This window comes from Astatotilapia calliptera, chromosome 16 (assembly GCF_900246225.1).
Source record: "Astatotilapia calliptera chromosome 16, fAstCal1.2, whole genome shotgun sequence".
In the NCBI taxonomy this organism is placed as follows: Eukaryota; Metazoa; Chordata; class Actinopteri; order Cichliformes; family Cichlidae; genus Astatotilapia; species Astatotilapia calliptera.
In genome coordinates, this window is record NC_039317.1 from 3,057,390 (window position 1) to 3,085,268 (window position 27,879).

A 27,879-nucleotide genomic window follows, 5' to 3' on the forward strand; every position below is an offset into this window, starting at 1 on the left:
CCCTTCTTCAATAATTTAAGAAGAAGCAGCCTATAATATAGTGCATCTGGAATGTATTCACAACACATCACTTGGTCCACATTTTATCATTTTACAGTCTTATTCCAAAATGTATTAAATTCATTTTTCACCTTTTCGCCTTCACAATTTTACACACAATACCGAAAATTGACAAAGTGAAATTATTTCAAATTTATTAAAAATGAAAAACAAAAATATTACATGTATATACCAAGCCTTTGCTCAGCGTTTTGTTGAGGCACCTTTGGTAGCAATTACAGCCTCAAGTCTTTTTGAGAAGCTCAATAATAATGAATGGGGAGCATCAGCTTGTTTTCAGATTTCTCCAGAGATGTTCAATCAGGTTCACGTCTGGGCTCAGGCTGGGCCACTCAAGGACAATCACAGCGTGGTTTCGTAGCCAAACATTTTCTTATCTTGGCTATGGATTTTTTTTAGCTTTGTAAAGACGTTTCACCTCTTGTCTTCATAAAATGTAATGAAATCCGGTTGCTTTCTTTCCAAGAACCTACACAGACATATAGCTGTATTTATCTTTCCCTCAACCTTGACTAGTGTCCCAATTCCTGCTGCCAAAAAACATCCCTACAGCATGATTCTGCCACCACCACGCTTCATGAACCTTTTTCATTAGGAGTAGTTTCCATATTGCCACTCATACACGTTTGATTGGTGGTGTGCAACAGAAATGGTTGTGTTTCTGAAAGGTTCTCGTCTTTCCACAAAGCAACACTGGAGTAAGCGCACGACTGTGGCTCAGGGGGTTGGGAAGCACATCTGTAACCGAAAGGTTGCTGGTTCGATCCCCGGGCTCTCTGTCTCTGTAAGACACTTTTCCCTACCGCCTACTGGTGTTGGCTAGAGGGGCCGATGGCGTGATATGGCAGCCTCGTTTCTGTCAGTCTGCCCCAGGGTAGCTGTGGCTACAAGTGTAGCTTTCCTCCACCAGTGTGTGAGAGTGAATGACTAGTGGCATTGTAAAGCGCTTTGGGTGCCTGGAAAAGCGCTATATAAATCCAATCCATTATTATTGTGCGCTTTGTCACCTCCATGACTAGGGCCATTCTACGCTGATCCCTCAGATTGGCCAGGCAACCAGCTCTATGAAGGTTCCTGGTGGTTGATTTATTTACAATGCTGGAATTGGAATAAGGCTGTACCATGACAAAATATGGAACAAGTGAAGTGTTGTGAATACTTTCCAGGTTCAGTGTAAAAACTGCACGAGGAAAAATACATAGCTTTGCAGCTTTTCCTCTAACTTATTAATGTCTCCAAATATTCATAGACTTCAGCTGATTAGCCTCTCGCTCTCTCCCTGATTTTTGATGCACCATTTCAAATGCACACCACTTGTAAGCAATACACTGCTGTGGAGCTCCAATCCTTTCTTAAATTGCATCCTTTTTAGCAATAAGATGACAAATGTGTTACAGTGCAGTCCACACAGCCTTTGGGCTAAATGCATCCATCAAAGAAAAAATGAGTGAGACACTACCCCTAACTCCCCCTCTGTCTTTCTGATTGCAGGCCTGTTTAGACCTGTAGCAACCGAGGCTATTACAAGGTGTGGAAAACAGCAGGTGCACAACAAACCCGTGTCACTATGGCTGCAAGTGTGTATAGTGTGCAATGTTTATTAGGGTATGTGTATTTTAGGGTTTTAATGATACATCTGGTGCTGCACTGCCTTTCTTTCTATAGAAAGGTTTCTGTTGCTCACTGACCATCTGGTTTGCATCAACATGTTTCAAATAGCCAAAGCTCTGGTGGAGGTAAACTTATGTACTTTGTTACCTATATAACAACATTATTTTCTTTAAGCTACAAAATGAAATGTCCTAAACTGATAAACTAAGACTTTTTTGGTTCTATATTTTATTGCTTTGGATATATAAAACAAGTGAACCATGGAGTGCATTTACAGGGTGAGTGTGGCTCAATAGGAACTGAGTAATAAAAGACTGAATCTACACACTACATAATAAAAAAAAACATCTCGTTGGACTTATAGGGCAGACAACTCAACACAAATACTATTAAAATGCTTCTCAGACTGACTCATAAGAATGCGACTGTAGTTTTCTCAGCAGTGAGACCAAAATGAATTTCTGTTTAATCAATTACCTCACAAAAACACCAAATTCTTACAATTTAACACAGCTTGTAGTCTATTGCTATTTAGTACTAATGCACACATGCACACATTTGGATGCATCTCAACATTAAGCTACAAAGAAACATGAAACATCAGGTAGTCAGTTATTCTCATTAGACACACTTTAGTAGGAGGCTACTAAACCCTATAAAGCAGCTGACTGCCCAGTGACAATATGTTCATTACATATTAAGGGTCAACCATGTGTGAATGCACATGCAGTGCAGCAGAGTTATATAAAAATGGATGGCATGACAAAGCTTACATGATACCCACTTTTAGGGCTGCTCAATTAATCGAATTTTAATCACGATTACGATCTGGGCTTTCAACGATCATTAAAAATGACTGAGCCGATTATTAGCCCCTCCCTCATTTATCCGCGACACCTTAAAGGCCGGTCCGTGAAAATATTGTCGGGCATAAACCGGTCCGTGGTGCAAAAAAGGTTGGAGACCGCTGATTAAGAGGACCCGAGGGAAGCTCGGAAAGCTAAGCAGAAGTTATTTGGAGAGGAGAGTGACTGCCGCTGGTTGAAAAGAGAGGTAAAAAAAACTTCAGTGGTGTTGCACACTATTTTATATTATTTTTTAAAAGTCATTGTTAACCCTTTAAAGCCGGTCAGAGCAGCACGCTCAGTTTTGCGTAACTATTTTTAAATCCCTGTAGAACCTGAACCGTGTAAGCTAGCGCAATAATTTGTTTTGCATATGAAACCGGAGGAGTTGTACTTACATCTGATGCCATCAGCTTGTCCTCGGTCACGGTTTCGTTCCACATATAGCTTTGCAAAAATTGCATAAAAAGCGCTTGCAGCAACAAAAACATAATATTCCAGAAACACGCTTCGCCGTTCCTATCAGCTGTTCGTAACACTTCCCACAGTGAAATGATGCACATGCTGTTTTCTTTGCAAATTTGCATCATAGGATTGTTTTTTGTTTTTCCTGCAATATATAAAAATTGCTGTATCTCCAAAATAAAACTATGAAGACACTCAAAATAAATTTCCTGTTGTTGTAAACTATTTTTTGCAACTTTTTTGTATTTAAAGTTTTGAGGGATAAACCTCTTAAATTTCTCCAAGTAGAAATATATGTAAACAAAACAAAATTTTCAATTTTCGATTTTCAATTTTTTTTGTAGTTTATTGCACTTTTTTGCAATTAATGTAGTTACTATGGACTTAATGCATACATATTAGTAAAATATGGGCTATAACAGTTGTATAGCAACTTGAAATGCTCCCACAAATGGCACTACAACATGTAAAAAAAATAATATAAGCTCTGGTGGACTTGGTTCTATAGTAGGTCTTAAAGGGTTAAATAAATATCGTCAAATAATCGTGATCTCAATTTCAGTGAAAATAATCGTGATTATCATTTTTGCCATAATCGAGCAGCCCTACCCACTTTTAACTCTCCAGTTCTCTAGGAAAGTCACTTTGAGTTGAACATGCTAAAGAAAGTTTATACACCGATCGGGCAAAATTACTAACATTGACAGGTAAAATAAATAACACTGATTATCTCTTTATCGTGGCACCTGTTACTGGCTGGGACATATTAAAGCAGGTGAACATTTTATCCTCAAAGTTTATGTGTTAGAAGCAAGGAAAATGGGGACGCATAAGGATTTAAGTGAGTCTGACAAGGGTCAAAATTCTGCAGTGGTCAGGCTCATTGATGAGCGAGTGAAGGCTGGCCCATGTGGTCAGATCCAACAGATGAGCTACTTTAGCTCAAAGCTGCCTAAAAGGTTAATGCTGGTTCTGATAGAAAGGTGTACACAGTCCATCATAGTTTGTTGGAATGCATGTGACTAGAGATGGAGACCAGTCAGGGTGTCCATGCTGACCCCGTGCTGTCCACTGCCGAAAGCCCCAACAATGGGCAATTTTTTTTTACATACCATACCCGGATGCACTATGGGAAGAATGCAAGCAGACAGAGGCAATGTGATGCTTTAGGAAATATTCTGCTGGGAAACCTTGGGTCCTGTAATCCTTGTGGATGTCACTTTGGCACACACCACCTACCTAAGCATTGTTGCAGACCATGTACACCCATTCATGGATGCAGTATTGCCTGACGTCTGTGGCCTTTTTCAGTAGGCTAATGCATCATGAAGAAAAGCAAAAATGTTTCAGGAACAGTTTGAAAAGCAGAAGGAGGAGGTGTTGACTTGGCCTCCAAATTCCTCAGATCTCACTCCAATCAAGCATCTGTGGGATGTGGTGGACAAACAAGTCCAAACTATGGAGGCCCCACCTCGCAACTTACAAGACTTAAAGAATATGTTGCTATAATCTCAGTGCAGATACTATAGCACACTTTCAGTGGAGTCCATGCCTCAACAAGTCAGGAATGGACCAACACAATATTATACACACCACAACAGACAGGTGGTTATAATGCAATGCCTGATCAGTGTATGCATTTACCAGTGCAAATTTTTGTCTTCACAGAATCCCTTCCACATAGGAGGTCCAACTATTGCAATCAGATTGAATGTGAACACCCCTCCACCATTTCCAAAAGGCTGTCAACTTTGGAATACCCACAGAAAAGGCCACCTAGCAATACTGTTACTAAAATGGAAGTAGCATTTGTTATACTTCATTTCTGTTGCATTACAGGTTCAATAACACCAGTCTTCAGTGACTCACTGTGTTAAAGCTTGCTCTTTGTCTTAAGAGGTTCATAAGTTTCACTTTCAGTTGTTTTAGTTTTCTAATGGGACACAAGCAGGGGCGATTTTAGCCCATTTTTGGGAATGAATCAAAGCACCCCCAAAGATTTCTTACTTTTTTTGACAATATTTGCTGTTTGTGGGACACACTACTAAAAATACAAAAAGCATACATTACTTAATTGAGATGGAACATTTTAACAACAAAAGTATAGACAGCCAGGTTCATAATGGATATGAGGAAGTTTTTTTCAAAAAACGGAGCCACATTCAGGTAAAAGTGTAAAATTAAATGATCCGTCAATAAAGGATAATGTTAGATCAGTGTTTCAATATTCATATCTTTTATTAGATGTACATGTGGTTTGGTTATTTGCCTTTTGGTTGAAATTACACTGAGAGAGGACTTTTTTATTAGTGATCTTAATAGTTTTTTTAAATCTAATTGAATACAAACTATTTGTGTATGATTGTCAGTCCAAAGAGGGAGAGAGGAAAGAGGGGAACATGAGGAGAAAGTACAAGTTCAGCAAGAACCAGGTAAGAAAACAGACAGGGAATACTAACAGGCAAAACAGAAACTGTTAAACCGGCAAAGAAAAAAAACCCCAACTAATTTTACTCATACAATCTGGAAGTTATGTTGTCCCATATTAAAGCTGCTATACAGAATTTGCAAAACAAACTGGGTTGTCAGCCCTGGCACTGCATTACCATAGCGAACTTCAGTCAGAGGAAGTCACGGTTGCCAAAAACTTTTTGAAGCTCAAGAGTGAGGCTGGTGCCATCCCAGATATGTTAACATTGTACAATCTTCTGGATAATCAGATCTTCCCCACAGTGAAAACTGTAATTCAGGTTGCCCTAACAAACCCAGTTAGCAGCTGTAGCTGTGAGAGGTCATTTAGTGTCTTAAGTCAGCTCCATACCTGGCTGAGAAGAACCATGGGTCAAAGCAGACTCCAGCACCTGGCTGTGATGTCAGTTGAGAAAGAGATGCTTGAGAGACTTGAACACCAAAATGTGATAGACAGATTTGCCAACCTCAAGGTGAGGCGACATAGGTTAAAAGAAAAGAAAAAAACTGCAGAGCCATAGTAGTATCTGCAGTAAACATCTTTTCATACATTGTATACTTCGTACCAAAGGCCAAGGTGTCTCCATTTTTCTAATTTTTTAATAGTATTTTGTACATTTCAAGGACTCTTCTATTTTTGGAGTGTATTTTTTATGTATCTGTATTATATTATACATACACATTAAAAGTGAATCTCTGTCCAAAAAATGCACTCAGTTTACTTTTTACTCACTATGAGCATCGTTCATTATTCTCCCGCAGTAATTAAGGTTAGGATTTTTTTTTTTTTTTAATTCCAATCCATTGTTCTTTGGCAGTAGTAGTCTTTAACAGCATTTACATAACCTTGATCAGATTTGATGGTTTTGTTACAGACTTTTCAAAAAAGTGATGTCATGTTTTGTGACGAGGACCCAGGCACAGAGAGACTTGATGAATTTAAGAATCTTATGATTTAATAAAGAAATTTGCCGACTTGCACAGAGATGGTAAAATTATGATGACTGATGAAGACAACAGACAATGAGGACAGGGAGGAACAGGGGTTTAAATGCACCAAGTAGACAGTCAGAGGGAATTCAGGACAACTGGAGATATTTAAGGATGCAGGGACTGACAGAGCCAGGGAAGAAGTCTCATCGTGACGAGTAAAGTTTATCTTGCCTGGCTGGGCAGCTCTCTGGGTGCTCAGCACCCCCAAAGCTCTGATTCTAGAATCGCTCCTGAACACAAGTATGCTGACACAGAAAAAAAATGTTAAAATTGCATGAATCTCAAGTGAAACAAAGTGTAAAACACAGAGTTTCCATGAACCTTGTATCATAACATAAATTAAATAAAAGATAAACAAAATTACTTTGTATTAACTACAGAATGTACTACTGGGCAGCTCAATTAAAATCAATGGCTGCCTGGATTATTCATGATTCAGAAATGCAGTGGGTATCTATGGAAGAGTATTCCTTACCAGGTATCTCCCTTCGGAGTCTCCCATTTCTCAATCCAAAATCACAGAAAAAAATTTAAATAACTAACCCATGGGTCAAGCACACTGTAAATATTTGGAACCAAGTGTTAAAAATGCTAAAAGGGAATTTGACCATGTCTCGAGCTGTTCCCATAAATGGAAATGTCGAGTTTCTTCCATCATTGTCAGATTAGAGTTTTGAGAGGTAGGCGGAGAAAGGATTGATTACAGTCAATCAGCTGTTTGAAAAGAATACTCTTAAAAGTTTTGCCCATCTAAGGGCCAAATATGCTTTATCCCCAGGGGTCCACTATAGATATTTCCAGTTAAGGGACTAAATTACAAAGCATAAGAATTGGGACAATATTAGAAGAGAACCAATCGGGTTAGAAAACGATTTCATAAAACTGCTTGAAAAGACGGGTACAATGAAAAGCCAAGTGTCTTTGATTTACCAGAAACTGCTGATTGACATGTCTGATAATACCTATCATATAAAACAACAATGGGAAATGGAACTTGGATGATGTCACATGTCTATACAATGGAACGGATAACAGCTCAACTACAACTAAAAGTGCCAACCTTCGAGAAAAATGGGCTCCAATTATAAAATATCTTGACAGGACACTCAGGCCTTAACACTGTTACATCTGTGCTAAGGAATGTAAGTATTGGTATGTATGTATATGTATATGTGTATGTATGTTTTTCCTTTGAAATTAAGTTTTTGAATAATCCTCACTATTATATACTGCAAATTTGGTCTCAAGAATTACTTTGTATTGCTTGAGATGGCTTACAATCAATTTTAAGTGGTGCCTATGGAAGACTTATGATGAATTTGTATTAGCTCTGAATGTTTCCATGCCAGGCTCTTTAAGTCTGCACTCTAATACCCCTGCTATCAATCAGTCTGGAATGAAAACATGATCCTGAAATTCTAAATTTAATGGTAGTAGTATTCACAATAACCCAAGTTCTAGGTCTTTCATCAACAAACAAATTTGAAAACAGACAAACTTAGACATGAACTGCATTTAATAGCGCCTTTTTTGTAAATAGTAAAATATGACTTGCTGCTGCATGTTATTTTGTGTGGGGTTTTTTTTTTGTTTATTTTAAAAAATTATTCAGAAATGTGCATTTTAACCCAACTCTGATAGTTCATAGCCTTTACCTTCTGTTTCCTAATAAGCCTTATTTCTGTATATAGCTTTTAGCTCTAACAGATGTTCTTCTGTGGGAATCCTTCTGGCGAGAACACTGCCCAACAGTTCTGCTAAATGCTCAACTGAAGCATAATATTTTTCACACTGAATGTGGTTATTGTCAAGTTAACAAAGTTATGTGTTGCCAAGTTGACTGGAACACTAGCAGATGTTTATTTTAACAGAATAAATTCTAGCAATTCACAAATTATGTAAAAGCTATGGAAACAAAGTTCATTCAAAGATGTTAAAATCAGGTTATTTTCTTTATTATTTTTATTAAGGGAGGAACACCTGAACTGGATAAGTGGAATAGAATGGATGGATGGAATTTTATTAAGGTTAGCATGTTCCATCTAAAACACTTTAAAAGATACAACTTATAAACATTTTATAGATTCAACAATTGGTAAAGCAAAAAAAATAAAAAAAATAACTGAAAGCTGCAGTCCTAATTAATAAAAGTGTGGAGTAAAAGCTCCCTGACTCTCATTTCCTCATCAGTCAGCTTAATCACTCATGTAATCAATCTGTCTCAGGACCTTGAGTCAATATCTGTTTTTTTTGGAGGGGGGGTTGCTGAGAACTGAACAACATGTTCTGAAAAATGAAGCCATGATGAAAAATCGTACCAGCTCTGTCAAACATGCTTATCTGCATTAATGTGTTTTTGTGTATGTTGAATATTGTCCTCTCCTTGCCCTCACCCAGTAATAAAGTTAATGACATTAGGATTCTTCCTCTCCTCTTAAGTGGAGAAAACACCCAAATTACTGAAAGCATTTGGTGTGTATTCCCATGCTTGCTTGTTTGTTTGCAGTGCATGTTTAACTGAATCAATCGTCCATTTATAAATTATTCTGCATGTTCAACAAGAGAAAATCTCTTCTCTCTCCCCACTGCAACTCTGACTCTATAACTTTTGTCTTGGAAGCTCAATCAACAGTATATTGTATGCTTTTAAGCACTATACATCTTCATTACCCCCCAGGAGCTGAAAAAAATAGCATGAGTATGGGTGTCCATTTGTGCTCTGGAGTGTGCACTCACATGCACATGGGAAAATTGATCTCTTTGGTCTTAGATCATCTTCTATCTGCTGGTACTATATCCATGTGTGTGTATGTGTATTTGTGTGTGTATCTGTGTCTTTCAGATAGTGATAAGATTTGTTGCCAGGGGGAACGGGAATGGCTGTTTCCAAAAATGGTTCCTGGCATCCCTCTGACTGACTAACTGGTCATCATGTGACAAAAAGAAGTGGCTCTATAAAGGGAACCTGGATGATTCACTGTTTAAAATAATCCTCATTTATCTTATAATGGGCTTTGTTCATTTTCTGCCTAAAACATGGTACTCTCATCTCTACTTACTTTGACTGGTTATTCCTGTTAAACAAAATATTGCAAAACACATACACCAACCTCATTGTTTAAAATTGTGTCTGCATTTTCAATATGTGTATTTTCAATTGTGTCTGCATCTTTAATATGAGCATCCAGCCTATACCTCATAGCAGATAATTATATTTTGGGATAGGAAATGGGGCGTTTCCTGTACCAGGCTGTAACAAGCTTGTTAATACTCTAATGTTAACATTTTAACATGGAAGTCTGTGGGGACTGACTTGCTTTTTGTAGCCAGCCTCAACCACTCCATAAACTGCAGTTTTTAAAATCTTGGTGTTGGTCTCTTTTTCAGCCCAAGAGGCTGCTACTTCTGATATCCTCTCTCTATGGCCAGGAGTAGAAAACATTTCCTAAATGAAGTGTTTAAAGAACTCGGAGCTACTGGCTCATAAATATGACTTGTACATACACAGACCTCATTATTTGAAACTTTGGCCAAGTTTAGTATAAGCATCCATCATTGTAACAGCGTATACATGAGAGTAAATAATACAAAATATAAGAAGTCTATAATGTTCTGCAAATGATTTCTCTAGGTATGAACTTTAGCTTCCAACACAATTGCATTTTACTGCAGTTACAGCCTTATAGGGCAAGATCGTTCAGCTTCTACCATCCACTCTGCACCAGGAAACTGATTCTAGTAAGCTATTTTCATTTGGTAGAGAGGTAATCAGCAACAATGACCCAATAATCTGGAACACAAGTCACGCTTTAGACACTTTCATACACAACGCAGTAGAAAATCAGGCTGCTCACTCCCTACAACACACGCACAGACCAATGCATAAACTGATTAAATTCACATTCTGCAAACACCCAAAATTAAGCTAAAGTGAATTTCCTAAAGATTCCTCGTATGGATTCAAAGGAAACATTAAAAAGAGAGCCGAGCAAATAAGCACGAGTAAGTCAGCGTGAGAGGCGGCTGTTCCTGCAGAGGATGGAACGAGTTTGTGGGTTCGGGTTGGGTTGAGCCTTTCCTCACGTGGACTTCAAGGTGCTCCCTGTCTGCGCGACAACGACAGCCTCATTATACATTCACACAAGCACATATTCACCACAAAGACCTAAACATATACACACACAAGTGTATTCCAACATATACACTTGTACAACTCTGTGTTAGAGCATAACCACTCATAAAAATACACAGATGGATGCATTCTTGATTTTTTTAAATCCTTTTTTACTCCTATATCCTTCGTGCATTAATCTTTTCATTCAAATAAGGCAATTTGTAAAAAAAAACAGCTGAAGAATTTATAAGAATGCAAGTGAAAAATATTCCTTTTTCTCAGTTTTTTTGTGACCATAACATTTTTCTTTATGTTGCTGGTAGGTTTCTAAGAGGTCCGCTCAGCTAAAATACAACCATGCACATTAGGCACACCGAGGAGTCATGTGCAGAGCGCCTACACGAACATGCACGATGAAGCGAATCATTTATGTTTCAAGCCTTTCAACCAATTAGCACCAACCTGCACAGAAGGCGTCAGCAACATCATTCATCCTCGGGGGACCAACTGACAGACAGAAAACAACAAGAGACCACACAGACAGACAGACGGACACAGAGACTGCACAGTCAAAGTCCTGCAGTGCGTCCTCTGCAGCACCGCTCTCTCTTTCTCTCTCTAAGTCGTGCTTGCACAACCTGTCTGATGAATCCTGGTCTCCCCCGGTTGGTGTGTGTGACCGTGTCTGGGTTGACACACGTAACCACAAGTCAAGAGTGTTACAGCTTCAGGTGAACTACCTTTAGGTTTTTCTTTCACTGCCCCTCTACTGTGGTCCACCCTATTTTCATTTCTTCTCCGTTCTTGCGCTCCCTTCCGTCTTCCTCCTCCTCTCAGCGCTCGCTCTTGCCTCAATCTCTCGCTCGCTGCCCTTTTTTCCCCCTCTTTTCCCCTGGGAGAATGTGTGCGGATGCAGTCAGCAGTGGTGTGACATCACTCCAGGATTTCCTTCTGCCTTTCCATCTTGAGTCAGTCATCCTCAATCAATAATAAGTGTAAAGCATTTTTTATTTATGTTTTTGTCAGGACCTTCTTTCCCCTCTTTCTTCACATCTCCACAGTATTTAGTCCTTTTTATATTTTTATCTCCCCTCTCTCCTTCCTTCCTTCCTCCTCTCTTTCTGCCTCCTTGCACTCACCTTCTTAATAGGATGCTGATGCTCATAAGGCAGTGTTTCACATCCTATCACAACTCCACACATATAATCTTATTTATGAATATGGCAGGGGTTTAAGCTTTGCCAGCCAGCCAATGAAGCGTTTCAAGCCGATGCTAAAAATAGCTCCGTATTCTCCTCTGGGCACCATTCTCCTGCCTACCCCCTTCGCCTCTGTGTTTCTTATTATAGCAACAACCGAGGAGAGAAGAGACATTTATAGAAAGGACACAAGCTCTTTTATTTTCTGTTTTTATCCTTGCTGCTTGTAATACTCTCATTCACACACACTCACACTCACAGCTTCTCGTTCTTTTCAGCCGTCCATTCACAACCACATCACCCGTTTGGATGTGCCGTGTTGAGAGGCATTTGACAAAAACACAAGGAGCAATGCTAATTAGCAATCTATGGTAATGTTTTCTATTTATAACTAAGACTGACCTTTTCAGGTGTAAAGCTTGTCAGGTGAATAACTTCCCTTAAAGGGCATATCCCATGTTTTGTTAACCCTGATAGCTAGCTTTCCAGCTAAATACACAAAGACTGTTAGTCTAGGTTAAGAAACAATCATCTTCTTATTAATAATTCAGACAATCCGTACATATGCATCCATCTGTGCTCTTCTCCTGTTTCGACAACCATTTACAAATTCTTCATAAAATCTTGCTGGTGTGATGTCATGGAGCACAATTTAACTTGCCAACATTTACGTTTCAAAACTATGAGATTTGCAAAGTAAAGGGGTTTGGAGAAGTATGGAGACTGGATTGCAACATCCTTTCTTTCACTGTTTTCCGTGATGTTTAAACTGATTCTGGCGATACTATTACACTATGTTTCAGTGTTTTTCAGTGTTGCATCAGTGGGAGATGGAAAGTCCCTGAGAGATGGTCTTAAAATAAAGGAGAGAAATGCTTGTTGGCAGGTATGCAGTGTAAAAACAGTCGTAGTTTGACGTCATTTGGAGGAGCAATTCTCATATTTTGGCTAAAAGTTGTTCTCTATTACCAAAGATTTCCCAACAGTCACTGCTGCCAGCTCCATTTTTTGAACTTTGAAAACATTTATTGACATTAAAAAATTTCCAAACTTCTTAAATCTGAGATAAAGATTCTCAACTAAGTGCCAAACCCTACTGACTACTATGTGCCAATATTGTTTACTTAGCACAGTCCTGTTGTGAACCCTTTGCCTTCATCTAGGTGTTCTGAAACCTGATGTGATGAATGACTGATGGATTTGAACAAGGGGTGCCGCATGCTCATAGGTTGGTGATATGTGAGTCCCATGATAAATCACCCTGTTTCACTATAACAGGCACCATCATTTACAAAATGAATATCTTATTCAATAAGATGTGAACTCAGTAGCTTTCATCATAAACCACGGGACATGAGGACAGTTTTTTCAAAGATCTAGCTACTGCTGGAATTCTTTTTGCAACCAGAGGAGTCGCCTCCTACTGGTCATTACCAAAAATGTAGGTGTGTGTATTGAGTGTGTGTGTGCACATGTGTTGTCGATCAACACTTACTGTGAAGCTGTTGTTGACATTCTTAGTGCTGGACTCTGCAACACTGGCATCCGACAGATCCACCTCATCAAAGATAAGAGACTGCAGAGAAGAGACGGTGTGGTGGTGGTGGAGGAGAGGAAGATCCAAAAAGCAGGAAAGGACACAGAAGAGAACACGAGAGTGAGTCTCTGGAAATGCACAAGGCCGAACGTAGCCTATTGTTACTTGTATACTACATCATGAAGACAGCGGTGACTGGCTGTGAGGTAAATGTTGTTTCATGGCCACACCAAAGCAGTCCTAAAATGAATTAGTTAAACCTTCTAGTGTAAAATGGAAGCAACTGTAAAAGTCATGAAAAACATAAAAGGACAAACTTGCTTTCTAACACTGAAACTTCCAAAATGCTTCAAAGCTGAGAAAAGCAGATGGATTTACTTTTGAATTCAGTTTTAAATGTAAATGTGACGCTCAGGGAATTTAAGAAGGAGGAAAAAACAGATGTGCCACCCATCAGCTCTGGTTTCCTACATGACACGTGTGGGTCATTATGACATGACTAAATAAACATCATAGACCATTTGGTGAGCTGTTTTTATAACAGGCATTTAGGAATTGACATCCTGGGAGATACCGCCTTTAACACCCACCTAAATACTTTGGCCAGCCAACCTAAATGCTTTCCACTCAAGAAAAGCTGTTTCTTATATTCTTACATTGAAATGACACTAAATTTAATTCAATTCAATTCAATTAAGTTTTATTTATATAGTGCCAAATCACAACTACGGTTGCCTCAAGACACCTAGTATTGTGAGGTAAAGACCCTACATCGTCAGCTATCACCTAAAAAGTATTTTCATTTCCACTATAATAGAAACAATGATTGGGAGCATGTAAAATACCTTACTGATTTTTATTTCCCCTGAAAATCTGCACAGCATGCAGGTCTGTTGATAATGTGTGATCACATCAAACACCAAACAGCAGAGCAGTTTGGAGGCAATTTTGAAACCAATTTTTAAATTGTTCCTCCTCGTTTATCTGCAATGATCCGTTTTCCAGTATGATAATCAGATTGAACTGAGATTTCCTTATGCTTCATTGATGTATACTTCATTGATAAGTATCACAATTGTCAGAGATGAGTGTAACATTGGAGATTCAAGCTTAGGAACCTGACTGGAAATATGCTCATCCTAACCGTGCAGTTCCATTGCACTTGAAAACAATTGTGTTATATTACAGTTTGTGCCTATTAGAGCAAAATTAAAAGCATTAAGCTAACGTCTGAGTGTTAGGATATTTGACCAACATTCATGTTTATTGCATTTAGCTCGTCTACTTCTGGTATAATTTTTTTGTTTAAAATAATTTAAAATGACTTATATAGCATAATCTGGATTTTTCTTCTTTACATTTAGAACAAGAAAGTCACTGGAATAGTGTGCTCCATATACTGGTTTAGACAGTAATTAGTCTACAGATGTGATACAGATGTTTCCAGTAAACTACAATGTTATTAAGGTGGACTTTTTAGTTATTGTGTAGATTTTTATAAATTGATTTTATTGCATTTCATCACAGTGAGCGATTCTGAACAGGGAAAAAGCTTATGGTCAAACAATAAGCCTAATTTTTCTGGGACCCATAAAGTTAACTCGGTTTCTTTTCATGTCCCTGGAAACACATCACCACAACACAGATACAGTATGAGGCTATCAACAGGCTTTCCCTCTTGTGTTTTCCTTTCTCCACCTAAATGAAAATAGTATGAATGACATGATGGTTGATGTTAATGTGCTTTATTGAATTTCTGTGTGGTAGAGGAGCTGGAGCCAGACGGAGAGGAGAGCCAGAGTCTGCAAACAGGAACATGATATCCTAACAGAGCTGTGATGTGTAAGGCATGCAGCTGAGCTCTTAAAGAGCCACAGGCCAAAAACCAATGGCGTCAAAGGAATGCCCTCTGACTGTGTGTGTGTGTGTGTGGGAGGAGTGCCTTGCTGCAGCTGTCAGAGGGAATGCCCAGCTAACAACACTCCACGGGCCTGGCTGGAGAGGGCTACTAGCCAAGGCTTACTGTGTGGGTGTGTGTGACAGCATTTACACATATGCCTACAAATGCATGCGACCTAAATGTGAATGGCATGCCAACACAAATACTGTCCCCCTGTCACAGCACTCTGTGCTGCTCTCCCTTTACATCACGTGTGTGTACCGAATGTTTGTGTGTGCGTGTTTTGTTGACATACTCTTTCTCCCTCTCTCACATTCACCACACCATCCCAATACACACGCTAACACACACAAACGCAACTTTGTGTACCTAACTGTCTTGAGGTAAGCTGTAATGAAAGCCGACAGTGAATGGTGGACAAAGGCGAGCATCCTCTGTTACCCATAGATCCAGAGCTTTGCTCAGTGGCAGCATCTCAGCAGCTTCAACAAGCCTCCAATCCCTGTACCCTGTCCTTCTCACAGCAGGTCATGTAATGACTTACAGATTGTTTCATAACTGATTGTTTAATCTAGCACACAATCCAGAAATCTACCTATGACACACTTAACTTTTAACTCTGATATTTTCAGTCTTCAAATCAGGACTATGAGTCCAAACCAAAAACAAACGACTGTCACATTTTGTCTGTCTTTGTGCTCATTCTGGATCTTTAATGTAATTGTGTTTTTGTCACTTTTTGGGATAATTTTGTTTGTAATTGGTATTTTTTTCCACCTGTCTTGGTGATCGTTCTGTGTATGAGTTTACTTCATACAGAGGCTCTGGTGTCCTCTAGGGTGCATTAAATAAGCCATCCAAGGAGAAGAGCATAGCTTGTTTTACAAAATGTGATGCTGAGATGTGGCCTTACGGATGGATCAATGAGGAGGCCAGGCTTCTTAAGCACAGGGCAGCACAGCCAGCCAGGCAACCTTGGAAACACCAGAGTGTAGTGATGGACATGTAGGGGACAATGAGCACTTATTTATAGATAAGAACATCTTGTCTGGCTGTGACACAAAGAACATGTTTACTTTAACATTTTGGATTATTAAATGGAACCTGTTATGCTTATTTCCAACCCAATATTCCGAACTTGTTGTTTTGCACTTAAAACTCAGCCGCAGTGCATTCATGGGTAGAGTCAGTGTGTCTGTGCATAGCTTATTTAGCAAGTCACAAATGCACAACAGTGGCAGAAGAGATCAAAAGTTTCACAGCTTTAGTACTGTTTACCTTCACTGGCAACATCTTAGATTATTACTTGGGTTTGGCTGGGGTTGCTCTGACTTTCCAAGTTGGTAATCAAAGTTGAGGGAGCATTCCAGAAAGAAATTCCAACTGGGAACTCAGAAATTCTGACTTCTGACTTAATCTGGAACACACTATTAAACAACAGATGGGTGGGGCATATGTGCACAGCCTTATTTAGGAAATCCCATAGACAGCATATAAAAAACAGAAGTAGCTACTGAGTCATGAGCTGTTGGCTTTGGATTCTGCGTTTGAAACTTCAATGTTAAGTGTACTACCATCATATTTTTAGCACCAAAAGTAACCAAATTTAGTCCAGAGGGTGGATTTATCAGCAAATGTACAGTTGGTTAGCACGTTGCATTTACAAGTGGTAGGGGTGCAACGTTCAAACAAGTTCAACAAAAGCACGAGTCCATGTCAGCATCTCATAGTGGTGGAGGTGACGTTGAAAAGACAAATATTAGCTGCAGCTACCTGTGTGAGCACATCTGTGATTTAAAGCAACTCTGCCAGTTCAGAATTTTAACATGGCAGTCTATGGGGATTGACTCACTTTGGAGCCACCGCCGCAGGAACTGACATAATACAGAGTCAATAAAGAGAGTGTGAAATGGAGCATCAAAGCATCCTGAAAACATGAGCTTTTGGCTCATATGATGATGTCATTATAAATCATGGTTAATATAATAACAACAAACCTAATATGGAAATTATACTCTTTTAAGAGCTGTTTTTACCATTATGTTGTTTGTCCTTTTTTTAATGATGCTTCAGTTGCTCATGCTTATGCTTCTATCTCTTGGATTATCTATGATGGATCCAGATGCCTTGTCCTCCTGTGTACTTGTCTGGTATCCTTAGCTGTCTTCTCTTGGGTTCGTGCAGACCACAAGCAGGACAGGGACATGAGCAGGGGTCCAGGTGACACTCAGCTCATTGTGGGAGTGGCTGGTAAACAATGTTGCTGTTTTCTGATTAGCTGTGCTCATACACTTTCTTTAAAGTTGATTTTCCTTCCTCATCCTTGCATGAATACACAAAGCCTGGATTTATGAGGCCTTCTTGCCTCAGGAATGTTCTTCCAGACATTCCAGATGCTTTGCCGTGTTTCCCCTTGGTGAGTGGACTTTACAAGCATAATGTGTCAAACCTTCAGTTCCTAGGCTCTCCAAATCAGGCCGTTTCAGACTACCACCTCGTGGAGTGTGGCTCTATTTAAGTCTTTGACTACAAAAAACTTCATGTTAAATAATTGACTACTATTCAAGAATTTAGATTTCTTATTACCTACTGAAACCAGGCAGTATGACTTAGACATACTCCCATCAGTAAATAATTCTGGAATTTTATTTTTTCCTCTACTATGAAGTTGTCCAGATTGGTTACAGTTGGTGATTTTAACATGATTATTTGATGAATCACTCTGACCTCTTCGCTAGAAGTTTTACCAGTATTATTGATCCTTTTAAACTCGGCATGCATTTGGCTTGACACATAGCCAAAGTCCTGTGATCAGGACCTTCTGGCTGTGCATCACACAAGGCTGAGAACTAAAGATGACAGGGCTTTGGGAGAAGTGGATTCGAGTCTCTGGATCTTCTGATGTTGAGCTCTTTGGATTTGATCTTCTCTTAAAAAGCAGTTAAATCTGAGCTGATTTTTTTGCTGTCATGTTTTTATGTCATGGGTTGTGAAACATTTTGTGAAAAGTGTTCAAAGGTGCTGTATGAATAAATGTCTACTTGACTCAGGAAATAAGGAAATCCATAACAGGTCACCTTTAAGTTTAACTTATTTTTCCTTCTTCCAGCACAGCCATCAAGACACTCAAGGCATGACAAATAACACACACTGTAAAGCAATGAAAGCCACACTCCTCACTGAAGATAACTTATATATAGCCCTAGTTAGGGCTATCACTAACTTTAATTAACAGGCTAAACTAGGCGTGGCTTTACAGTCTCTGCCCAACCTCAGATTATATAAAGCACATTCATGTCATATAGTAGTGAGTTCTTGCAACCTCCTTTGCTGCATTGTTGATGGGAAGAATTTTTTTCATCTTATTTTATCCATAAAATATCCCACCCAAATCATTATTTTGTGTCAGCAAAAATTTAAAGTGACTCAAGAAAAATAATAGAGGATATTCAATCCATCTTGAGCCTTTAAAGCAATATGGCATGAATGCAGCACTGTTTTATACTGGTAAGTGGTTAAGCTGTCCTGGTGGTCTGGCCCCTGGCTGTGCTGTGCTGACCCGAATTCTCACTAGGCCTTCCTCAGATCCGCTGGCACCCAGGGGTGGGGGGGAGCGTCGTGCGCCCGTCCAGCACACGGACAGAACTCGCCAGCACACGCGACTCCTGGACACTCTGCGTAGCGCCCGCTCCTGCCAGTGTGCCAAGGCACTGCCAGACTAGTGCGAGTGCAGACAAACGCATACACACAGAGGTGCACATACACACACAAGTTCCAGACCGAGGAGGTTAGATTAGAGGTAAATGGGGAAAAAATGTCAACAAGAGTCAGAATATCAAAGGTTAAAAGGTTAAGATCTCCTTAAAATAAAATAAATGTTTAGAGGAAAATTAAACACATTAATGGAAAATTAATTGAAGTGCTTACAGGTAGAGAAATAACTGATCTAACAGAATTTGATAGGTCAAAAATGAGAGCAGGGATGTAAATAAAAGTAATAATTAAACACTGAATAACAGTGTCATTCTCATACCGGTACATAAATATGAACAGCCGCTCGCTTAGCTTAGCCTAGCATAAAGACTGAGAACAGAGAGAAAGCAGCTATCCTGGCTCTGTCCAAAGGTAACAAGACACACCTCATAAAGCTCAGTAATTAACACAGTGTATCACCAGGGTGGGACTCCTTGCTAAGCAACCACCAGAGGCTCCAGGATGTGACAAGTCCCATTCAGAACTGTGTCCAGAGAGCTTGATCAAGGAGATGATACAATGCACCTGATTTTAAACCGCCCTGCCTTCTGTATCATGTTAAAGTTTACTTGTTTTTAAAGCACTACATTATTACACAACTCTTGAGCGTGGCTCAAGAGTTGGCAGTTAGTCTTGTAATCGACAGTCTCGGTCGTTGTGTCCTTGGGCAAGACACTTCACCAGTTGCCTACTGGTGGTGGTCAGAGGGCCTGGTGGCGCCAGTGACCGGCAGCCTTGCCTCTGTCAGTGCGCCCCAGGGCAGCTGTGGCTACAATGTAGCTTGCCATCACACCACTGTGTGAATGCGTGGATGACTGAATGTAGCGTAAAGCGCTTTGGGGTCCTTGGGGACTAAGTAAAGTGCTATATAAATACAGGCCATTTACATTTTTTCACTCGCACACCTGTCTGGTATTCCAGCTCAAATTTTCTAACTATTCCAAAGTGTAGGACCAGAACATTAATTTGGCGATACCTTTTGGCTTTAATGCTCCAAGCCGCTGGTGCAGGCTGCAGGAGGAGCTGATAGCAGCAATAAATACTGAAATCATTCAATTTAGAACCAGCCGTTTCAACCAGGCTTTTCATAGACCATGCTTTATAGAAATGACTTTATGCTATTTTATGCTTTTGGTTTTTATAATTATTTGACTTTTCGGCCCATATAGTATTATTTAATTCAATAAATAAGACCTATTTATGTACATTTTAAATTATGATACTTTGTCCTTTCAATGTACTTTTACCACTATTAATTATTACTGTTTTTAGCTCTTATTAATTATGACATACATTTTGACATACATACCCACATAGCAGACAGGTCTGGCCCGGATCTGGTGTCAAGCCGGGCCTGCTAGCTGACTTCTGGCATAGTAAGATATGGGCCAGGCCTGGCGTAGATGGCACTGTTTATGTGATGGCATGCCACATCTGGCCCAACTGTGGTTTGGTTTATGTGGCCCACGCTCATAGAAAACAGGTCTGGCCCTGATCCGGCATCAAGCTCGCACTTCTGACTGACTGGTGTCATGGTAGGGTGTATGTGAACCAGATGTGGGCCAGCTCTGGCAATGATGACACTATTTATGTTTCTATTTTCCTATTTTAGTTAGAAGACCCAAATGCCATGCTGCAATACTACAGGGTGGGCCATTTATATGGATACACCGTAATAACATGGGAATGGTTGGTGATATTAAAGTCCTGTTTGTGGCACATTAGTATATGTGAGGGGGCAAACTCCTCAAGATGGGTGGTGACCATGGTGGCCATTTAGAAGTCGGCCATCTTGGATACAACTTTTGTTTTTTCAATAGGAAGAGGGCCATGTGACACATCAAACTTATTGGTACTGTCACAAGAAAAACAATGGTGTGCTTGGTTTCAACGTAACGTTATTCTTTCATGAGTTGTAATTTACAAGTTTCTCTTTGTTCACAGCCATTGACATGTTGAAGAGGTTAACACGTGAGGAGCAGATCGAAATTGTGTTGATATCTGGTGAACGCAGTAACCGGGTCATTGCAGCATATTTCAATGCAAGACACCCTACGAGACCACCCATCTCCCATGCTACAGTTAGCAAACTGCTTGCTAAGTTTCATGAAACTGGTTCAGTGTTGGATTTGCCAAAATGTGGACGCAAGAAACCTGTTATTAATGAAGAAACATCAGTGGCTGTCCTAGCTTCATTCAGCAAGAGCCCACAGCATAGCACTCGCCGCATGTCACTGGAGAGTGGCATTAGTCGAACATCCCTTCGCCGGATATTAGCTACTCACAAATGGCACCCTTACAAACTCCAGCTACTGCAGCATCTGTCACGGTACAGGGCCATGAGGCCCAGGGTTTAAGTTCTAATGCATATTTTTGTATCCACATGTGTAGTTTAACGCATCTAGTTGTTTTCTAGTTTGCAGTTTAGTCCTTGGTTTCTTAGTCCCTTTTGTCATCTCTCCCTGGTCCATGTGTCTACCTGTCATGTTTCATGTCTCTGGTTAGGTTAAGTTCATGTTCTATCTCCATGTCTATGTCTCTGTGTTTCCTGTTTTATTTTGAAAGAGTATGGTGTTCTTTGTTCATTGTAGTTAGTGTTAGGCTGTATCCCAATTCAGGGTCTGCAGCCTTAAAGGCCACATTTTAAGGCCGATTACGTCACCGCAACGTGACAAAGGCTGTCCCAATTCGAAGGCTGCTCGAAATGCGGCCTTCAAATGCATCCTTCATTTCCCTGAATTTTAAGGACGTGGCGGTGTAGACTTCGTGACCCAACATATCCCAGAATGCATAGCGCGGCGGTGGGTGTGGATAATTTTGCCGAAAAAAACGGCGGACGAGGGGCGCCCGAAGAGTAAACTTTAAGTAAGTACTGAATATTATGTCACTTATTTATGTGCAAATGTTTAATAACGAAGAACATGAAAACATTACTGTTGGCCACATGTCGGCAAAGTTATGTGACATTAGTGACGTTTGTACAAACTTGGTTTTAAAGCCTTTACTTTAAAATATACGCCGTTCAATAGCTGACCTTAATCTTACAGAGAATGATCAAAGCTCATGTAGAAACAAACAAACAAATGAACAAAATATGTTCTCCTTCATTTCTGTCAAACAATGCTGTATGTAACGTTTCCAGCTGTTAGTATCATGGTTGCTAGGCAACCTGGGCAGCGCAACGGAGGCTAGACCGTCCCATTTCACAAGCCTCGCACTTCCGGCCTTAGCGGTCTTTAAGTACGCGGCCCTTGAGGATCGTTGAGGCTGCGTACTTTAAGGCTGCAGACCCTGAATTGGGATACAGCCTTACTCTCCCCTGTATTGTCATTATGTTTCCTTCTAGTCAGCTGTGTTCTCATGTGTCTCCACTTCCCATGATCACCTCGTGTGTATTTAAGTCATCAGTCTTCCTTTGTTTGTCGCCGCGTCGTCTGTTCAACTTCACCCATGTTACGCCAGGTTTCAGGACTCTGTGCTGGTCATGTTGCTTACGTGTATACGTTTCATAGTCCTTTGTTGTTCCAGCACAGAGTCCGGTTCATAGTAGTCTCCCATATGCATCGTTGTCACCCTGTCTTTGCTTTCCCTGCTGTCTGAGTTTAGTGTCAGTTCTTAGTTTTCCCAGTTCAGCTTCTAGTTTAGTTTTGCCTCTGTGCTTTCTGTTGTTTGCCACGTTAATCAGCCCAAATAAAGGCTCGCTTTTCGTTTCAAGTTCAATACTGTCTCCTCATCTATGTCTGCACCTGGAACCTCATACTCCCACACACGGTCCGCAGACCGTGACAGCATCTCAACGAGGATGACCCAGATCGGTGCACAGAATTTGCAGAATGGGCAAAACAAAGATTGGAACAGGACCCTCAGTTCACGCAGAAGATTTTGTTCAGTGATGAAGCAAACTTTTATGTGAATGGTGAAGTTAACAAACAAAACCACCGCTATTGGTCTGACACTAACCCACATTGAATGGATCCCTCCAAGACTGTTGGAACAACAAAAGTGATGGTTTGGTATGGTATATGGGGTACATCGATAGTGGGTCCATTCTTCATCAATGGAAACCTCAAGGCCACTGGATATTTGAAATTGCTACATGATGATGTGTTTCCCTCTTTATGCACTGAAGCTGGCACGTTCCCTGAGTTTTTCCAGCAGGATGGTGCACCACCACATTATGGGTGCCAGGTCCGAGCATTCCTAGATGAACAGTTTCCTGGAAAGTGGATTGGTCGTCGCGGGCCAGTTGAATGGCCGCCAAGGTCTCCCGATCTGACCCCCTTAGACTTTTATCTTTGGGGTCATCTGAAGGCAATGGTCTATGGTGTGAAGATACGAGATGTGCAGCACCTGAAACTACGGATACTGGATGCCTGTGCTGGCATTTCTCCTGCGGTGTTGCTATCAGTGTGTGAAGAGTGGGAGAAGAGGGTTGCATTGACAATCCAACACAATGGGCATTGAACACATTTTATAAGTGGTCAGAAACTTGTAAATAACTCATGAAAGAATAAAGTTATGTTGAAACCAAGCACACCATTGTTTTTCTTGTGACATTACCAATAAGTTTGATGTGTCACATGGCCCTCTTCCTATTGAAAAAATAAAAGTTGTATCCAAGATGGCCGACTTCTAAATGGCCACCATAGTCACCACCCATCTTGAGGAGTTTGCCCCCTCACATATACTAATGTGCCACAAACAGGACTTTAATATCACCAACCATTCCCATGTTATTACGGTGTATCCATATAAATGGCCCACCCTGTATACTGCTATGGTAGCCAACATTTCAAATGCAGGTTTGACAGGTTTGTGAGTGAACACTTTATCCAAAACCTAGTGAGGGTTTACTCATGTTTACTACTGGGTGGCTGTAGCTCAGAAGGTAAAGCAGGTCACCTACTGATTAGAAGGTTAGTGGATCCCTGGCTCTTCCAGTCTGCATGTCAAAAGTGTGAATGTGTATGCATGTAGTTAGGAAGCCCTCAGTTTAGAGAAAGTGTGTGATTGGGTGAATGTTGTATAGAGTAATCCGGGAGAGTAGAAAAGTGCTATATAAGAATCAGTCCAGTCACTGTCTGAACAGAGTTTTGTCATGTTACTTTTGCACTATTATGTTCCGGCGCATGTTGTTATTACATGGCTTGATTAAGGTACACATTAGGCTGACATCTGGGGCCAGAGTTGAAACTGTTCTGGGCCAGCACAGGGCCAGCAGTGTGTCTGCAACTGGCTTTGTGCTGGCCCATGTGTGGGCCACCTCTGGCAAACCAGATCTGGGCTACCAAAGGGCCATCATTCTTTGCGGTATGTGGGCCATGTGTAAGCACATTGTGTGGGCAGATCTGGGCCATACCAATTTTGCTATCTGGGTAGTTATAAGCTAATATCAATATAGTTATATTATATCTTATCAGGTTTTATGGTCCTCAGCCGGAAAGGGGTGGAGTGCCCACTCTGGGTCAGGGACGAGTTCTTGCCCCAAGTGAAAAAGTTTAAGTATCTCGGGGTCTTGTGACAGGAGAAGGGAGCGGGAGATCGACAGACGGACTGGTGCTGCAGCTGCAGTGATGTGGACGCTGCAAAAGCGAAGCTCTCAATTTAACTGTCAACCTACATCCCTATCCTCACCTATGGTCACAAGCTGTGGGTAGTGACCAAAAGAACGAGATCGTGGATACAAGCGGCGGAAATGGGCTTCCTCCGAAGGGTGACTGGCCTCTCCCTTTGAGATAGGGTGAGAAGTTCGGCCATCCGGGAGGGGCTCAGAGTAGAGCCGCTGCTCCTCCACATCGAAAGGAGCCGAGGTGGTTCAGGCATCTGACAAAGATGTCTCCAGGGTGCCTCCTGGGTGAGGTGTTCTGGGTATGTCCCACCAGAAGGAGGCCCTGGGGCAGACCCAGGACCCACTGGAGAGATTATATCTCTTGGCTTGTCCGGGGAACGCCTTGGTGTTGCCCCGGACAAGCTGAAGCAGGTGGCTGGGGAGAGGGATCTCTGCTTGGGCTGCTGCCCCGGCCCCGGACAAGCGGAAGAAGATAGATGAATGGATGGATGTTTTATGTTTTTCCTTTATAAGAAGTAGTGCTTATTTTTATTATTTGGTGGGGTTTTGCTCTGCCTTGTTGTCAGCTTGTTAGTCATCTGTGAAGTGCTTTGCAGTGCTAACCTGCAAGTCTTTATAGGTAAAAGGACTGACTGACTGGTCCAAGCCAAAACACAATATGGTGCATAATCCCCTGTAAAACAGCAAAATGTCTTTTCTCCCTGTTGATTTTTTCACAGGTTAAACAAATGAGGTTTGAGGTATGAGCAAAGGCTTCCTGTATCTAGCGTTTATGCTAAGCTAAGCTAATCAGGTGCAATTTCAAGATATGTATTCACCATACAGACATGAGATGGGTATTTATTGTCTTATCTACAGTTCCTTAAGAAAATAAATAAGCGCATTGCATCCTTAATGCCGGACTGTGTTTCTCAGTCATTTGTGGCGTTAGAATAACAGTAACAGTAAAAGCAATTAGCAATTCATCCCCAGTGGCCACTAGAGCATGTGCGCCATGTGAGGAAACACTCAGTAAACCTACCTTGGCATCTTTGGCGTAGTAGAGAGTTCGTCCTCTCAGTTTGAAGTAGCGCTTTTTCCACCTCTGGAATGAGCTAGTCTGTTTCAACAGCAATCCCTCCTTTATACTTGTCTGCAGGGAGACAGAAAGACATCACAGAAATAAAACATATATATCAGAGGAACCTTCAGTCAAAAAGTAGCACAGACCTTCTCTCTCTCTCTCTCTCTTTTACAAATGTAGAAGGCACTCTTTGATTTATCTACAGGAAACTGATTAGATAAAATGTGCCTACTGTCTGTGATCGTGTGTGCATGTGTGTGAATGTGAACAGCAATTTTATGCATGGGAGACAAGGAATAGGACAAAAGTAGAGAAGAAAGGAAACCCATTACACACACACCAGAGGAAACAAAGAAGTAAAAGGAAAGAAAGATTAAAGGGAAAAGAAAGAAGGAAAGATAGAAAGAACAGTAACCCACTGACTGCTTAAGTGTGGCCAGCTTTTTCAAGTATCGTCGGCACAACACGACACGATATGACACATCACAACGTAACAAACAACACAACACAGTATATTAACTTAGTATAAAAAAGAAGAATAAGTGTATGTGTATTGCACACTGTTATTATTGCACATTAATTATTATTGCACCTTGTTATAAATATAAATATTATTGTTATCGTTTTAAACATTGTTACCTCCCCCTAAAAAGTCCAGGGAGGTATCCAGTCAGGTCAGCTATTTACATTGATCAGGGCTATTGCCCTGTTGTAAAAGCTGTCCTTGAGTCTATTTGTTCGGGACCTCAGCAGCCTGAACCTCCTGCCAGACGGCAGCAGCTTAAACACCCCGTGTCCTGGGTGTGTGCAGTCCCGTAGGATGCTGCGTGCCCTCTTGAGACAGCGAGTGCTGTACAGGTCCTTCAGGGAGGGAAGAGGATGTCCAATGATTTTTTGGGCCATGTTGATGAACCTCTGGAGTGCCTTTCTGTGTGCTGTGGTGCAGCTGGAGAACCACACACCGATGCAATATGTCAGCACACTTTCAATGGAGCAGCGGTAGAAGACGGTCAGCAGCTCCTTCTTCAGGTCCATTTTTCTGAGGATTCTCAGAAAGTGGAGACGCTGTTGGGCCTTCTTTAAGACCGCAGAGGTGTTAGAGCTCCATTGGAGGTCTGTGTCTATGTGCACACCCAGAAACTTGAAACTGGAGAACCTTTCCACGCACTCCCCGTTGATGCTGACAGGCTGCAGCTCGGACTTCCTCCTTCTGAAGTCAACTACCAGTTCTTTTGTTTTGGTGGTATTGAGGTCCAGGTTGTTGTCTGCACACCAATCTGACAGCCTCTGAACTTCAGCTCTGTATGCAGTCTCATCTCCCCCATTTACATTTAGAGAAAAAAATGCTCACGAAAACCTGGGAAATTTTTATATTTCCAGTTACAAACAAATCGTTTATTTTAAGCGATCTCTTCATGAAGGAATCCCTAAACTTCATGTGTTTAACTGAGATGTGGCAGCAAAGCATGGATTATATTCACTTGAAGGAAATCTGCCCGGCTGGCTGCTCCGTCATCGGAACTCCACGTCTTTCGGGACGTGGCGGAGGACTCGCTGTTGTGCACTAGGACAGATTCACATGCAGGCTGATGAACTCGGACTCCTTTTCTTCACTTGAGTTGCAGATGATGTGATTTTTATCTGCGAAAAGCGCTATATAAATAAATTTTACTTACTTACTTACTTACTTACTAACTAATGGGAATACCATTACAATACCACGTACTAATATGAAACATTTACAAACCTCCTATCAACATTAATTGCACTTTGGCGAACTTTAGAATAACCCTTAGCTACAAAACTGTTAGGAGTTGGGTTCTGGTTATGTGGTGCTTTTGTCTGTATGTGTTTTTTGGTGCCTCCCTTTTTGTATAGGTAGGCGGGGCAGTGAGTCACTGAACCTGGCACACCTGTTACTCATCAGATGCTTTCCTCAAAAGTGTTCTTTAGGAGCTACCTGAAAGAAGACTAGTGTCGGAGTATTGGCGTTTTTTTGGAGCATCTGAAATTCTGCCCCTGCCTGCTGGAGCCCTTGGATACCTTGGTACCAAATAAGCTCTCCAACTGTCTGTAAAGTTTACTTTAAGCTTTTCTCGGTTATCGGGCAAGACCCTCCTAATTCTCGTCCCTCTCCTTTTTTAGATCGAGTGCACTACCTGTGTGTGTTTTCGTCACCTGCACGTCCTGGCTCCGCGTCCCCATTCATACAATGTTGTATATATTTTGTCCTTGTAAATACCTCCCCCTCACTGTAAATAAACTGTCTTCACCGCAACTCTGCCTCCGTGTGTTCTGCTT

The 27,879-nt window shown here is 40.9% G+C and overlaps 1 protein-coding gene across 12 annotated transcripts in view; it reads right to left on the reverse strand.

Annotated features, from left to right (window-relative positions):
• dgkh (diacylglycerol kinase, eta) overlaps positions 1–27,879 on the reverse strand; it is an 80,022-nt gene that overhangs the window by 40,419 nt on the left and 11,724 nt on the right. For 7 of the 12 annotated variants that reach the window (XM_026145816.1, XM_026145817.1, XM_026145819.1 and 4 more), the window contains exons 3-5: positions 25,537–25,647; positions 18,753–18,911; positions 13,252–13,332 (exon numbers count right to left, since the gene is read on the reverse strand). In XM_026145816.1, the coding sequence (XP_026001601.1) occupies positions 13,252–13,332; positions 18,753–18,911; positions 25,537–25,647 (351 nt within the window). Of the gene's footprint in view, positions 1–11,019; positions 11,091–11,297; positions 13,206–13,251; positions 13,333–18,752; positions 18,912–25,536; positions 25,648–27,879 lie in introns of those variants that run through there. The other 5 variants (XM_026145821.1, XM_026145828.1, XM_026145818.1 and 2 more) reach the window with 3 other exon arrangements.